Source organism: Biomphalaria glabrata, chromosome 3 (assembly GCF_947242115.1).
Source record: "Biomphalaria glabrata chromosome 3, xgBioGlab47.1, whole genome shotgun sequence".
In the NCBI taxonomy this organism is placed as follows: domain Eukaryota; kingdom Metazoa; phylum Mollusca; class Gastropoda; family Planorbidae; genus Biomphalaria; species Biomphalaria glabrata.
In genome coordinates, this window is record NC_074713.1 from 48,145,452 (window position 1) to 48,162,904 (window position 17,453).

The following is a 17,453-nucleotide window of genomic DNA, read 5'->3' on the forward strand; positions in this document are numbered from 1 at the left end:
AAATATATATATATCCATTCAATTTTCTATAAAAGTTTTATGAACTTATGTTTTATATAAAATACACCGAAACACACGTTGTTACAGTCTCGCTTAACATTGCAAGTGATATGTTCACTTCGGGTCAAGAAGGTGAAAGGCACGTAGAACATCAGATATAGAAAGAGGAAGTAACAATGATTAAATTGACTTTTATTCAGTAGTAACTTTTAAGTCGGTTGGCAAGGGTAGTAACCTGAAATCAGTAGCGTAGAGTATTACTTGAAGTCAGTAGAGACATTACGCGTATTTTGAGTAGTTGTTTTCTGTACTTAAAGATGGATATATATTATTGAAGTTATTATGTTACCCGCTGTGATGCAGATGTATTTTAGTAGTAAAGTTATATTCTAAAAAACTAGCATATTGGATACCGCGTTATGCGGACGTAGTTATATTTCAAATCGCATATTTTGATGTAACCACCAGAAGTGCAGTATATTAAGATTATTAAATAAATGTCATATTTTGTCTGCTAAAATTGGATGTTTAATAGTGATGCTATTGATGTCATCTGTGTAGAATATTCGTATTACACAAATAACAAACTAGTGTTTAAGAGGGAAGACATATTAGGAACTCCATTTATTACGTAAACACAAGCGGTGTTGCACTGACGCGCTAGTGTGCAAATGTACATATATTACAATCTGGTAATTCCCGAAATCATTTTATGATTTTTCCAACGTCAACTATATTGTGAAAATAAAGAGATCAATAATATTTGCTGTATAAAGGTATATAAATTAAGCTTACATATAATCAAGGTAAATGTGTGTAGCCTTGCGGCAATAACTATATTACATATTTATGATATTGAGCTTCAGATTTATTAATTTAAATACGTGTAACGGTGAACTATAATATAGACTACACAGATCTAACTCATCTAGAATATGTAATTCTAAATATTTTGTTTTTTTTAAAGGATATCTTCTCCTTTTCTAAATGTACTTTTGAATTTAATAAGAAAACAAAAACAACAGCAGAATTTTCATTCAATATTTGCCTAAATAAAAGAGCATTTTAATAACTATACTTATATAGAAATAGTTCATATACGGAAACGAATTCTTCTACCATCATACTCAATCCATTATATCACACCAGCCACAAATTTACAATAAAAATTACCAATTTAAAAACATACATTATTTGATACAATTACACTTTATAAAAACTTTTTATTTAATGTCCACAAAAAATTAGATATTAAATGAATTGAAATTTCTTGACCACTCATGTTTTATTGTTTTGAAAATGTCTACAAAATATGATATAATAAATGAATTGTGATTTCTCGACAAAAAGTTCTTATTAAAAATATATAACTAGATGTAGATTTACAGGCCTGTTTATCATACGTGACACATTATTACTGTTATCATCACACCACTGAAGGAAAAAAGGAAAATATCTAGCAAAAAAGTGATTGACCTGGAGGATTAAGTGGCCAGGTGATTAAGGGGCCAGAGGATTAAATGGTCATGGGAGTAAGTGGCCAGGGGATTTAAAGACCGTGGAGGAAATCGCAGTAAACTAAGTAGCCATGGAGATCAAATGGAGTGAGGATTAAGTGACCAGGAGAATAAGTGACCAGCGGATTACGTGGCCCGGACATTAGTTGGTAAACCAATAATGTGGCCACATAATTAAATGGCTAGGGGATTAAATTCCTGGGAGGAAATCGCAGTGAATTAAGTGGCCAGGGGATTACGTGGCAAGCAGATTTAGTGACTAAAAGATAAACGGAAGGAGATAAAGCAGCTAGGGGGTTAAGTAACCGGGAAGAAAATTGGAGTAAATTAATTGTCCAGGAGATTAAGTGACCACGGGGTTATGTGGTCTGATGTTTAAGTGGCCAAGAGATGAAGTGACCACGGGGTTATGTGGTCTGATGTTTAAGTGGCCAGGGGATTAAATAAATGAGTGGAAAGGAAATTGCAGTGATTTAAAGAGATAGGGGATGGGGTGAGGAAGAAGAATTGCCCTGCCATGAATTGACCGGGAACCTTTAGATATATTTCAAATGTCAGACGTATTAACCTGTATCGAAACATTATTATTGTTATAACTCTGACATGTGCACCGCCATCCAGGCTATTGCAGAAGGTGGTCACTTCTAGAAACCAGACTAGGAAGGATGTTGACATTAGGAAGGAGAACGATTTCCGTCCAAGTCTAGAGACGATATGAAAAGACTGCTAAACATAGATGTTGTTATAATGTATTTGTGATTTCCTGTGTATAAACATCCTTGCCTCCTTGAGTTGCCTCCCTTAAGTTATTACATTGGGTCTGAAAGTGGGATTGGGCGACTCAACAGAGGCCTCAGGAAGAAGCGTATTTAAAAAGACATGTCATCTAAAACATGAGCTGTATATGTGACGAACTGCTGGGAACGTGTCCATGTCAAGAAACCCAGCCACAAGATCTGAACTTAACAGAAATTTGTACTTCTGCCCACATCAGTGAGCGTTGGTGAATTAATTTCAGCGGAACCCGATGCAGTGGTGGATGAACATTACAAGGATGCTTTATGGGCATACCTTACAGATGAGGCTGGCATGTGCCTGAAACCATGGCTAGCAATGGGCCTACAACTGTGTCACGAGAAATCCATGGAAAAGGTCCGCTGACTTAGCGTCTTAGAACAACAATCCTGGAATCTACAGTGATCGCCACAACCTCCATTTGTGTTAATTGGATGGCAACCCTGACCTCCACTAACTCTTCCTGTGTCAGCTGGCTTGCATCAGCGACTATCTTCATTAGGTCGAAGCAGCGAAGACTGGCCAACTGGAAGAAGAGAAAGGGACGGCAGCGGAAAACTGTGCAGATGACTTCGTGGGCAGCAGGTACCCTACCGTCTGTGGTTCCCACTGATCGACCTCCACCTGAACTGTTTCTTTTTGGAACGAAAAGCTCTAAGAAGGGGGCAAAAGTAATCAACGCCAAAGAATGTTTGTTTGCTCTTCTAACCTATATTACATTTAATTTTCATGCTTAAACGTTGCAAAAACACATTATCAATAATATGTTGTTCCGTTTTTTTATGTAAATAGCATATAAATGCTAAATTAAAATCTCTATATTGATAGTTATATTTCATTAACTGTAAAAATGTTCCGGATATTGTTTTATAAAAAATGAATTTTGACATATGGTTGTTTGAAATCGCAAAATTGACTAATACTACACATATGTTCTTTCACAGTACATCACTATAGTTTGATTATCGATATCAAATGAATCCGTATTTTCATCTTCAAATTTCAAAAAAATATCAGCGCTTTAAAAAAAAAAGAAAGTAATTTATCAGAAACGATTACTGAAAATCACTTTTTAGACTTATTTTACATTTAATTATTTTGCTGAAACATAACTAAATATTTTTAATCGATAAAGAATGTTCCGGATTCTGTTTTGAAAAGAAATCGACCTACAATGTTTACATTTTCTTACAAATCGTCGCCGAAAATTTCCAAATTTTATTTAAAAAATTTACTAACGCCAAATAACTGTTTGAAATCCCTCTTCCAATTAATAAAACAAATAATCTTCTCATTTACAAAAAGAGTATTGTTCCGGATTTTTCTGATAGGGAGAGAACAAACTGTAATAATAAATGGCTCTAAATCAACACCGATAACAGTAAACTCAGGTGTACCTCAAGGAACAGTCTTAGGTCCACTACTATTCTTAATTTACATAAATGATTTACCAAATTGCATTACTTCAGGAACAAAAGTTAGATTATTTGCAGACGATTGCATAATATATAGAACAATAAAAACAACACAAGACACAGATATTTTACAAAGAGAATTAGATGAATTACAGAAATGGGAATCAAATTGGAGCATGTCTTTCCACCCAGAAAAATGTCAGTCGTTAAGAGTAACAAAAAAACTAAAACTAATTAATTCCACGTATCTTATTCATGGTAAACCAGTAACACATACTTAAAACGCAAAATACCTAGGTGAAAAACTGTCATGGAATCCACATATCGATGAAACTATAATAAAATCAAACAAAGTATTAGGGCTTTTAAAAGAAATTTCTATAAATCAAATAAGAACATAAAACTAAAATGTTATTTAACCTTAGTTAGGCCAATAATAGAATATGCATCCTCCGTTTGGAACCCCTCAACTCAAGAAAACATTAAGAAACTGGAACAGACACAAAATAGAGCAGTGAGATTCATAACAAACGAATATTCACATTTGACTAGAGTAACACCTTTAGTAAAATCACTAAATTTAGAAAGCCTTCAGGACAGAAGACTCAAAAGTAAAGTAGCAATTATACATAAAACACTGAACCATAATCTTCAAATACAAAATCAAAATTTAATAAAATACTCTGAAAGGCACAAAGATAAAGGCACATTCCTCGTCCCATATGCTAGGACAAATTTGTACAAATACTCCTTCTTTCCTAGTGCTATTAGGGCATGGAATGGGTTGCCTGAGCTAGCCAGGAAAACCAGTGACTTGGCAGAATTTAAGTCATTGGTTAATATACATGACTAAATGCATGACGCGTAGGACGTAATCATCTTCTTTTTTGAAGTAACGTCTGTATTATATAAGATAAGATAAGACAAAACGCAAAAAAAAAAAATGCGGCTTTAATCCTCTTTAAATAAATTCTATTAGAACTCAGGGCACCAATGTCTATAAACCTTCGAAAAATTGCCCGTATTGATGAAAGCATTTTGTATTCTAACTAGGCCGTGTGATGTAGTGGATTTTTTTCCTTTGGCGTCATATGGAATAAATTCTTTAAATGAAATGCTAAAAGAACTCGGTATAGTAATGTTTATTAAACCATAATAGCTGGATTTAGATCTAGATCTAGATTTTTTTACACTAGGGCTAGATTTTTTAAACTAAATTTAGATATTATATTCTAATTAAAAACATTGTAGATTCTAGATCTAGAATTTCTAGGTCTAGTTTAAAATGTTTGTTGTTTTACATGTTTCTGTTGTTATTTCAGAGTTGACGATGTTTACTTTTAGTCCAAACCTCCCGCAGAACGACGGGGGATGGGAAGGGCAGGGTTTGAACCTGGAATCATGGATAAATCCAAACGACAGTCCAGCGCGCAAACCGCAAGACCAGACAGACATGATTTAGACTAGATCAAGATCTATAATTTCAATTTCTTGAATTAAAATGTAGATTTTTATTTCCAAATGTCTAGATCAATATTGCAATGTCATAAAGTACTAAAATTAATCTACCATTTTTTTTATTTAATATTGCATTTAGTCTAAAATAGATGTTCTTTAAGTATTAACGATTGAAATTTTTAATAGAAACAAGGTTACAAAAGACAGTTTGTGTGGAAACACAAACTCAAAATCGGCCCCCGAAGTAAAATGTTTTACATAATTCGGATAATCCTTCAGAGTTGAAGATAGTTTACTTCCTAGTCCAAACCTCCCGCAGGACGACGGGGGATGGGAGCAGGCAGGGTTTGAACCTTCGATCGTCGATAAATCCAAACGACAGTCCAGCGCGCAAACCGCACGACCAGTGGTCCACCCAGGTAGGCTTCAATATTTTCAGAAAGAAAATCCGAATGAAATTATATCAAAGACAAATGAGAGATAAGAATGGAGAAAGAAGGTTAACAGATCTTGTGTAGTGCCCCAACCGTCCCGCAGATCAAAGGATATGTGAAAGTGAATGTAAAGTTAGATGTGAACCTGGCCTAACTAGTTTGTGGTCTATAGGGCAGATGATGTAAAGTTCATCTGTTTTTGTGGCCTACGGTTAACGAGGGTGTCATGTAGCCATCACAACGACCAACCGCCTATGCTTTTCCCCAACTAATGTCAGGTACCCATTAGAGCTGGGTAGACTCAGAAGTTGAAAATCCCAGTCTTCACCAGGATTCGAACCCGGGACCCTCGGTTCGAAATAAATAAGTTAATTGTTTTGAAAAGGCTCAATCTCATATTCGAATCCTCAAAAAAAAAAAAAAAAAAAATTTCCGCTATACAGAAAAATGTTCACAAAAATGATGTTTATAAGATTACTATTCGTCTTAAATTAGGTCTAACATATAATGCATACTAATTAGCTTTTTCTTATAAAAAACTGCTGCATAATTAATTTTAAAAATTAGAATTTTCGCTTTCAGGAAAAAAAAAAGTAGCCGTTGCATCAGAACTTTGAATGGTCTAAAATATTGTGAAGTCGGATTTTCAATATCTCTTCTAGTTTACGAGATCTAAACGGGACAGACGGACAGACGGACAGACATTTCGCACAAAACTAATAGCGTCTTTTCCCCTTTCGGGGGCCGCTAAAAATGGGCTATTGATTCCTAAGTGTGTGTCCTTTATTGTATAACACATAACACAGACGAAAGAAAGGAATGTCTGTGTACTTTATGACGTGATACGACACGTTACGTGCATTAACAAAAGTGTTTTCTTGCTCGGAGATGTGCACTTTCAGTTCAGTATAAAGAGGATTCTATGTAATAACCAAAGAAATTAAAGTGATCAAGCTAGTCTTATTATACAATTAAAAATATTAATCCTGTTGATTTTTAAACACAACTTAAATCAAATGTTTTCTAGCTTTTTGCAATCGTTGGCCATTAAATAAAATACAGTTACTTAGATTAGATAAAACTTCCTCGATGATTGACTGCTATTTTGCGGTTGGTAGAGGTTTATGGTAGACATTCAAATTCCCTCGTGGTGATCACCTTCGACCTCACATCGGCAGGAATGTGTAGGCAACAACTTAAGTAGTCGTGACCACTTAAAAAATTAACTACTAATAACTAATTGACTAATTGAGTATTTTTGTTTATTGATTCATGTTTTGTCAGGTACAATAAATAATTGTTTAAAGTATCAACTTGATCGGAGAATGGGTGAAGAAGAAATAGCTTTAACAATTATTTAAGGTGACTAAGCCCAACATATTTAGCCATATTTATGAATACTGAAATATTAGTTTCCTTTGTTGCTATTAACAAAATAATGAATTACAATTAATTTATTATCTAATCGGTTATTATTTTATTCATTCATGTCTTGTCTATGTCAATGAATAATTGTGCGAAGTTTCAGCTGGATCCGAGAAATGGCTCCCGCATGTGTGGTGCATAAAACAACGTGGAATGGTCAAAAGAAATATGAGTGGTTGAAGTTCAGAAGATCGGTCTCTGCAGTCTTGCATAAAAAGGTTTATTTTTACTATTATTATTTGTCCTACTTTGTATTTAAATTGTGTAGCCAAGTAAGGAATGTGGCTAGAGAGGGAAACTGAGTAAGGAGTATAGAGGAGATAGGGGGAGGCAAATAGAGAGAATAAGAGAAACAGAATGAGAGTCCGAATGTGTGAATCATTCGAAGTGTATAATTAGTTTTATTTGTACATTGTTATGGGTAGCTTTGACTTTGTAGCACTTGTGCATTGAGTCCAAACAAAATTGTTAAAGTAAGCTCTCACAGTTGTTAAAGTTTAACTCATTTGCGGCTCGGAGGACTCCTCCCTTGTCCACTATTTGTACATCAAAGGTGTCCAAGTTGTAGAAGCCGATATATGATGAAAGTCACTTTAGAAGCTGTGACAAGCAACAAGGGGAGATCAGTCCCAGAAACTACATAGATAACTGCGACAATTACCAAGTTTAATGCCATAACAATTATCATAATCATTAGCATGTCCATTACCAAGTCCATTAACAGACTCATTACTGAGTCTTTACCATGTCCTTTACCAAATTTATTAGGATGTCCATTATCAAGTTTATTATTAAGTTCGTTACCATGTCCATTACATTATTTATTACCATTTCTATTACCAAGATCATTACCGTGTCCATTACCGACGTTACAATTTGTTCAAAATACACATACACACTCGAATTGTTCCTTTTCTAAGTACATCAATAAAATCAATTTCTCAAAACAAAAAGTGAATCGAAACCAACAAATGGATACATGAATTTATTTCCTTTTAAATACTTTTGACGAATAGGATAGTTAAAGACACTATAGATGTAACTTTTTTCTAACGCATTTAGTGTTATATAATTGTGGTTTACTTCCTGCAACAATAAACTTTTTAAATATGATCAACAATGAACTCATATGTGGTAAGTGAGAGTTTGACTTTTTAAATGTATTGAAAGAAAATAAAGTTACTGCATCTTCATGAGCTAAAACGAATATAAGTAAAAAGAAACATAACCGCTGCTTGCGTATTTTTTTGCCTCTGAAACCAAAGGCACGAGTCTCCTCTGCCTTTTTCGTTGTAAAATATACAATGACTACCAATACGTATCTTAATATTCTAACATGTAAAAATATTACAATCATTTTAGCGCGACGAGAACTAACGTAATAGCAAATCGGCATTTCTCTGGAGTACATTTCGTAAAGTTCTCAAAACTGTTTAAGAAGAAAAAAGAGACTATTACAGGCATAAGTGCAAGTTGACTTCTTTGTAGACTAGTTTATAAACATTAGTTTGGAGAGTACATTTTAAAAAAATAACATGAAATGTTTTGTTCTTCTGCCAGGTAAATAGATCTAGCTGCGTGTTCTAATGTTGCTTCATTTTATATTCCTCGGCGGTTAGCTAGAATTTAACAGGTGGTGAAAGCCAGTTTCTTAGGCAACATTTTTTGTTTACAATATGGAGACACGAGTGGGTTGGTTCAGACACTCTGTTTAAACAGGATTCATGGCCGAAATGTTATTCCATGTTTCTCTGGAGGTCATCAGAAGGACAAGAACATCAAATGAAAATCAGTTCTGACTATACAAAGAAGTTGATTGGTTTATCTCTGGATACATTAGTGCAGTACGCTTCAGAACTGCAAAGGTTGTGAACTTTGGTTGCTCAACACTCCTAATGAAGAATTACATGAAGATTTATATATTTATTTATTTACAACATGCTAACAACCATTTGACGATCCTTAAATGTAGAATTTTGGCCTGATAATATTTATTAGAATTTTTAAACTTAAGAAATGCGAACAGTTTCTGAAATCATAGACCAATTCTCCATTCTGTAATATAGTTGTGTGCTTATAAGATTCGTACATTTACTATGCGTCATATCGCCTTTTCCCAATGTATATCTTAGTGTCTTTAAGTTCATCCATAGAATAGTCAAACATCGATGGTCTACAAGTATTTGTATTATACTATTTTGTGCATATAATATTACCTAGTCACCATGTTGTACCTACACACAAGCGTAACTGAAAAAAAAAAACAGGCAAAGAAATTATGATATGAACTAGAGAATTCATACAATGGATAGATAGTATTTATTATCTACACGAATCTTAAACATGTGATTTGATAATTTAAGTTTCTAGATACAAATTTTGTTTAGCTACTGTACAACTAATGTGAATATTGAGTATAATTAAAAAAAATGAAATGTTGGTTGTTTTATCTATTCACTATAATTATAAATTAAAAAATCCAACTTAATTTTATAGCATCTGTTACTACAAAGAACTAATCGAATCTGATTGTCGTGTTACCAACTATAATGATCCCCCTTTTTACGTATAATATTTTTCTAGTACATCTGTTGGCATCTCAAAGACATTTAAATATAGCATTAATTACATATATTTTCATGTATCGGCTTTATCTTTAGAGACTTTCCCTAGACTTATCATTACCAATCCTAAAAATAGTAAATGTATATTATATTTTAGTCATTTAGTCTTATGTTATATATTGGAAGTTAGTCGTAGGCCCTGATTTAATTGTCTACTGATTTGAACAAGAACACAACTTTTAAGCGACAATATTTGCGTAAACTATATCCACTTTTAAATGCTCTTCGGATATTTCATATATCTTCACTGGAGGTATCATTCACTATCTTCATTGCCAGTAAACAGGAAACTGTAATTTGAAATTTTGATTTATTCAAAAAAGTAAAAAGTAAATGTAATCTGTATGTATTTTTTCTAGACCTAAATCATTACATTGGTAAGCAATATATAATGTTGCAAACCTATTTCCACCCTTCCCGCAAGGCTAAGAATATTGACATGCAAATTGTCGTGCTTTGTGATTATGCTGGAGGTCTTAAATGACCTCAGTCAGTGTGTTAAGGGACATTGTGTTTATAATTCTTAATTAAGTATTGCTTTTTTTTGTGTGTGTTGACTATTTATCTGTTCTTCATAATCTCAAATTTTATAAATCTGAGTGATATGGATATGTGATATTTATATGACATTTTAATGTGATAATGTTCATATGTACAAAGGTACAGAGGATGGAAGTTGATTCCTGATTGAATAGAGTCTACTTCGCTGTGCATGCTCGAAATGGAGCTTCAGGCTGTAGAAATGATCGATAATGCTTTGCGGCTAAACGAAACACTAAGTAAGATCGATACTTTGATTGATTCAGAGGATGAGTATACTAGGACTATTAATACTGCTCGGTGGGTAATTAACCTTATTCTGACGCCCATCCTCTGCATCCTCGGTGTAGTTGGAAACATTCTGAACATCTTAGTCCTTCGTCGATGTGGCTTTAAGGACACCAATGTCCTGCTTCTGGAGTCCTTGTCCCTGGCTGACCTGTTTCTCTCCTTAGTGCATTCCATTCTACACGCTCATTTCATCGTGGAGTGCTTCGACTTAGTGCTCGCGGCACTGGTTGGTACTTTTAGCTTCGTCTATCTTTTCGGAGCCTACCAGATCACGCTGTGCGTCGTGCAGTGCCACCTAGTGAGCATCGCTGCTGAACGCGTCATCGCTGTCTACTTCCCGTTCCACGTGGCCAGAATTTTCTCGCGCTCTCGTGTCTTGATAATCATTGCTTGCATGTATCTATTCTGTTTTGTCCTGAACTTCCCTGGGTATTTTATATTTGAACCTGGGTTGATGCATCTACCAGCTTTAAACCAAACAATCTACACCATCGCACCGACAAAATTCTTTTTAGATAATTACGACACACTGGGAAACTTTACCAACCTAGGCGTTGGGATTTTCAACGCTGGGGTGCTCCCCATCAGCATCATAATAGGCTCCGCCCTGGTGGGGATCAAGCTACTAATAAGAAAGAGGCAGTCTTTCCCCAAAGTTAAAAAAAGTGACGCCAACGATCTGAAAGGTCTGAGACTTCTCATGGCGGTGTGTGTCGTGTCCGTCTTGTTCACTATCTCCGGCCTCGTGATGATCCACTACTACAACGTCTACAGAATAATGTACGGGCCGTTTCACGAGCTGTTGCTGGACATCACCAATTTAATTTGTCAGTTCTTCTCCTCGACCAATTTCGTCATTTACGTCACCATGAGTAAAAAATTTTACAGAACTTACAGAATGTTGATTTGCAGATTTTAGTATTTCTTCTGCTAAATCAGCGGTTCTCAACCTTTTAGGCTCGGCGACCCCCTTTTTACCATCCCCCACTCTGCCGCGACCCCGCCCCCCCCCCCCCCGCCGCACACACACACACAGCAATAGAAGAGTAGACAATAACAATCCATTTTTTTTCGATGGTCTTAGGCGACCCCTGGCAAATCGTCAATCGATCCCCAAAGGGGTCGCGAACCACAGGTTGAGAACCCCTGTGCTAAATAGTATTAGGTAACTGGAGTTTAAAAATAGACTGTTATTTATTAGCCAAAGAAATTAATTGTATAAGTATACCATTACAATGTTGTTCTTTACCTATCTGTACATGGAAGTTTGTGGTAGATTGACTGACTGACTCATCTGAGAAGATGATACTAACATTAAATTTCAATAGAAACCAAAAACCTTGTTTTGATAATTGAAATAATAATAATAATATAATTAAATTAATATTTAAAAAAAAATTGGAAATTAGCAATTATCATTGACATCGAGGTAAGGTATGTCAATATCATGGTATCCCAAGATTAAGTATATGCTCAGTTTCGACCTCAATATTTTTACGCATCTAGTGCAGACAAAGCCGTTATCCGCAGACGATATATAGAAGTGTAGTCATAGTTCTCTGCGCTTGTCTTCAATAAGGGCCTTTTTTGGAGTCTCAAATGTGGTACCAGCGGCCTTTGTGAGAGCTCTCCAACTGTCTCTTTCAGAGGTTCTCTGCTGCCAGCGACAATGGAAGTTAATTAAAATAACAACATCTCCTGCTGTTGAATCCACCGAGGGATTAGTGACAACTGACCTCGCAGACACGTTGAGCACCAAAAGATTCTCCTTACCTGTCCGAGGGCAGTACTTCTGCAGACCTGCAACATCACCAGAGAATTCCTCAGTGGGCACAGTTAAGGGGACTACTTTGAATTGTGTTCCCTCCTTAAAATCTCGACCCCAGGTAGTGCATGAGAATAAATACTAGATTTTTTTATAATGATAATAATCAACAATAATAATATAATATTAGCCAAAGTGATTTGGCAACTGACTTTGGAACCTGTTTACGAAGGTTCTTGCTACATGTCAGAAGGCAATGCTGCTACAGACTCTATCATTAGGGAATTTCTCTGGGGGAATTTCAGATGAATTTTGTGTCTCTTTTACAAATCTAGATGACACATTCTAGACAGACAATTTCAGGCATTTAAAAAAAAATAACATGAATGATCTCGCATATAACTGCATTGTCCTACATTCTGCTTACGAATTAGAATGTTTTTATTTTCTGCAAACCAGCAACACAATTTGAAACTCTGTGGCGTTTATAAGGGACATAAGGGAAGACCAACAAGAGTTATGTTTTCCTTTAAACAATCTTGTTCATATAGTTTCTTGAATATCCATTGGTCTCTTGTAGTAATGAGATGAACATAACTGACTGGAACATAAGTATAACTAGTAGTAATATTTTAAAGTAATGAGCAGCCTTTATGACTTTGATCCTCTATTGCTGTTGCCTGTTGACAGATCTACCAGCTCACTATGCACACTGTTTCTGCATGAGTTTATTTCCCTTTGTAGACTATTTAGAACAAAGTAAATGCAATTATATTTCCTAGTGTATACTACTATTCCACCTTTATTTTTTTTTAAATATGTTGATGAGAAGAAACATATTATTATTTGAAACTGTGTATTACACTTTGTTTAAAGCCTTTTGGACTACTATTTTTAGTTTTAAAACTTTCTGTTGTTCATTTTATATGTTTTATATTTCTGATTTATTCATATTATATTTATAAGTATCTTTCTAACTGTCACAGCACCCCTATGATGAACGGCAAGGGACACATGATGAGGATGATCATTAATGGGACATGTTCTACTTGCCTGACGTAGATCTTGTCATTCTATTGGATGACTTGGCAAAGTAGGAAATGGAGAATTAGTTCGTACTTCCCCTAAAAACCCCAGACATTCTATAGAACACCTGCGAACTAAATAAATATCAACAAATAACACCATATCAGTATGCAAACATGTAGTCACAAACAATATAACATAAGCAACCACAAGATATAATTATCGTATGAATTCAAATACTGTATTGATACATTTAATTATTAATTGAACTCTCGGGAGGTGGTGGCCTAGTGGTAAGGCACTTAGCTAAGACTAAGACTAAGACTGCTTTATTTGAGCCTTATGGAAATTTGTTGTGATTACAAGGACTCTTTTCTCATATCAAGACAACACAACAGAAACATACACATAAATAGAACAGACACAACATATAAAGAGCTCATTCAGCGACTACACAGAGGCATCTTGGTCCTTTTCATGTTTCCTGTTCAATTGAATGGCGTTGATATAGTCTGACCGAGTAAGGTATTGGCAACAAGTTATTCCGTATGTTAACAGATTTTGCATAGTTGCGCCGTAAAAATTACCTAGGGTCTTCTTATTTAGTTTAAAACTATTGAGTTTGTATAGGAAAAATAGTCGATGGCAGTTCGTGTATCATTTGTTTTTTCTCTCTGAAATCTGTTATAAGTTCTTGACTTTTGAGACATTCAGTTCTAGATAGTTGTCAGTGCACCAGTTTGTAAACTCATCTATAGTGCTTCGATACTGAGTTTCGTCTCCTGAAATAAGACCGACTTTGGCAGTTTATCATCAGGGAATCTAATGAGTTTAACTGAGTCATATATGCTTCTTGTGTCATTAGTGTAAAGAGTATACAGTACAGGAGAAGGTACACAACCTTGTGGAGCACCCGTACATAATACTCGAGTTGACGATTTGGTGTTGTTGGCTTTACTAACTGAGGAGTCGCGGGTTCGAATCTCAATGCAGACAGTTTTTTTTTATTCCCTTCATTTTTATCCACTCAGCTCTTATTCGGTACCTAAAATTAGTTTGAGCAAGTAAAGCGGTTGGTCTAGTTTTGAAAAGTAAAGTGGTTGGTCTAGTTTTGAAAAGTAAAGCGGTTGGTCTAGTTTTGGAAAGTAAAGCGGTTGGTCTAGTTTTGAAAAGTGAAGTGGTTGGTCTAGTTTTGAAAAGTAAAGCGGTTGGTCTAGTTTTGGAAAGTAAAGCGGTTGGTTGTTGTGCTGGTTACATTACACCCTCGTTAACCGTCAACCATTAAAACAGATTAGCTTTACATCAGCGGTTCTCAACCTTTTAAGCTCGAAGACCCCTTTTTACTATCCCCATTCTGTCGCGACCCCCCCCCCCCTCACACACACACAGCAATAGAAGAATAGACAACAACAATCCATCTTTTCGTCTTAGGCGACCCCTGGCAAATCGTCAATCGACCCCCAAGGGGGTCGCGACCTACAGGTTGAGAACCCCTACTTTATATCATCTGCCCTATAGATTGCAAGATCTGAAATGGGTACTAAATGTTAATGTAACTCTCACGTGAGTGCGTATAAAGGTTTCCAAATATAAACATGAAGTTGTCTACATTTACAAGTAGCTTTCTGTTTCTGAACAGAAGAATAAAATAATGAAAGGGTAAATCGATTTCCAGGCTACCAGAAAATTCAAGAACTATATATGAGACAATTAGATTTAGATTAAAAAAAATATCTTTTCAATGAATAAGTTATAGAACTATTGTTGAATGTACCAATGAGAGTTTATTTTAGTGTGCCGATGAGAACTCTTTTGTGCTCAATCTATTGGCTTGTTATATAGTGTGTATTCAATCTTTTTATGGTTTCAGAATATAAGAATAAATATTTTATTTCATATAGAGAAACTCTGTTTTTTAATTAAACCTGGACCTCTTGCGTACTTGGGCGAACGTATTTAACAAAAATGCCAATATGTATCAACCAATCAATTCCATTATAAAATTATTCTTAAGAATTGACACTAAAACTGCCTAAAGTACAATCACAGCCATTGCTCATCCTTTATATTGGTGTCTGAGCATGTATGCATACAGCCATAAACATTGATATTTTTGTTCACTCTATATTCTATAGACCAGTGATGCTCAACCTTTTTCGGCCGACGGGCCATTTTAATTTCCGACACTCGTGTCGCGGGCCACATCAACAAAAAGTTTAAAAAAAAAAGGAAATAGACAATGAACCATTTTTATTAGAAATCCATGAATCTGGTAGTTACATTAATTTAACAGTTGTTTTATGTTCTTTCAAAAGAGCCACTCTTTCTTTATAGAGCAGATATGTTGGCTTATTATCAGTACAAATCCATTTACCCTAACTTAGGGAAAGATTTTTTTTTCAACCCTCTTCTTTTATGTGGAGAGGAATTTTCTACACTTTGAGCCGACGTTTCGGTGGGCCGGATAGAATTACCTCGCGGGCCTAATATGGCCCGCGGGCCGTATTTTGGGAATCACTGCTATAGACTATAAGCCTACATTATAGCAATGAACAAAGCAATAGTATATTGCAAATGTAAAGCATATTGTGCAGATGTAAAACTGAACATAATTCATCTATTTACTAAATTGTTTTCAACTGTAATTCGAGTCTCAATTCTTATTAAAATGTTGACATTTTTTTTATTCAACTTTCTGTATTTTAAACAATATTTTAATTTTGTCATTTCTTATCTTTTTTTTTAAAGTAGGTTTTTGTCTTTAAATATTAACTTAAGAAATACATTCAAAATAATTTCAACATTAATTATCATGTACAAATAGTATTCTTTTCAAACCAAGCGTCTAATTCTTGTTTTGAAAGCATTTAGACAAAAAATTTCGATACGTTTTCAAGAACTTCTTGCTCATGGCGACATAAACAAAAAAGTTAAATGATGTATTCAGCTGATCAATTAGAGTCAGAAGATCTTTCAGAAGGTCGTACAGCGGTCCTTCGGTCAACGCATACGCCTGAAAAAAGTAGTTCATCCCAAGACACGACCCATTGTTAAACAAAACCAAAAGACAGACGGAGAGAATCATCTTCATGGCGCTCAGGTCCTTGGAGCGTCTCTGTGTGCAGTGCATAGGTAGCTGAAGCTTTCGCATCAGCAGTTTGACCCCAACAAACAAACTGCAAATGATGACTATCGCTGGCAAGGTGATGGAGTAGATATTCACGGCCACTGTGGTGAGATAGACGATGATCGCTTCCATGTTGGAAAGGAAGATCTGGGAAGGGACAATGACGACCGCTGTCTGATTGTTAACCCACAGAGGCTCAAACATGAAAAACAAGGGAGAGTACGTCCCGATGCAGAAGACGTAGATGAACCCGATGGAAAGCTTAACGCGTGACCGGATGAAGATCCTTGACACGTGAAAAGGAAAGCAGACGGCAATGACTCTTTCGACGGCGATAACCCCCAGATGGCAGTTCACCACAACCGCCATGATGACGAAAGGGCCGTAACTGTAGATGTAAATGATGGCTCCAAACTGCTGCACGAACTCTCGTGTCCTCAGTAAAATATTTAACAAGGACAAGATGAGGTCAGCCATGGACAGCGACTCTAGCAGCAAGACATTGGTATCTTTGTAGCCGGATTGACGTAGTACAACCAAGTTGATGACGTTTCCCACAACTCCGATGACGCTCAGAATGGGTGTGATGACATAGTTTATAATGTTACGAACAAAGATAACAGTTTGAATATCTAACTCCAAGTCTAGAGTAAACACTGAACTGTTCAAAGGCATGATGGAATGAAAACCAACTATCTTCACACTACTATTCACCAATGTTCAACACTAAACATAAAGTAGATGAGGTTTGAACTAATATTTATGGTATGATAGTAACCCCATGTACTAAAGCAGCTTTTTTTAAAAAAAATCAAAATTATTTGAATGATTACATTTTTAAACTAAAAACCAAAAAATCTAGACGATATTATTTTTAAAAGAACTAAAAAGAACTTTTAATGAATGTTCTTGTTTTAAAGAAGCTATATATTTATTTTAAACTGAAGACTTTAATATCAAGTTTAATAGTATTGGCAATACAATTTCACTGAAACATTGTGTGTGGTCGAGTGTGGATCTAAAACTCATTAAAAGA

At 35.3% G+C, this 17,453-nt stretch overlaps 2 protein-coding genes across 2 annotated transcripts; one reads left to right on the forward strand and one right to left on the reverse strand.

Annotated features, from left to right (window-relative positions):
- The first annotated feature begins 10,389 nt into the window (after nt 1–10,389).
- Nucleotides 10,390–11,418, forward strand: LOC129925115 (probable G-protein coupled receptor B0563.6). The gene has a single exon (XM_056023482.1). The coding sequence runs from the start codon at nt 10,390–10,392 to the stop codon at nt 11,416–11,418; it is 1,029 nt and encodes a 342-aa protein (XP_055879457.1).
- Nucleotides 11,419–16,135: 4,717 nt separating this feature from the next.
- Nucleotides 16,136–17,092, reverse strand: LOC106077610 (FMRFamide receptor-like). The gene has a single exon (XM_013238336.2). It carries the CDS (start codon nt 17,090–17,092, stop codon nt 16,136–16,138), a length of 957 nt encoding a protein of 318 aa, XP_013093790.2.
- Between the last annotated feature and the right edge of the window lie 361 nt (nt 17,093–17,453).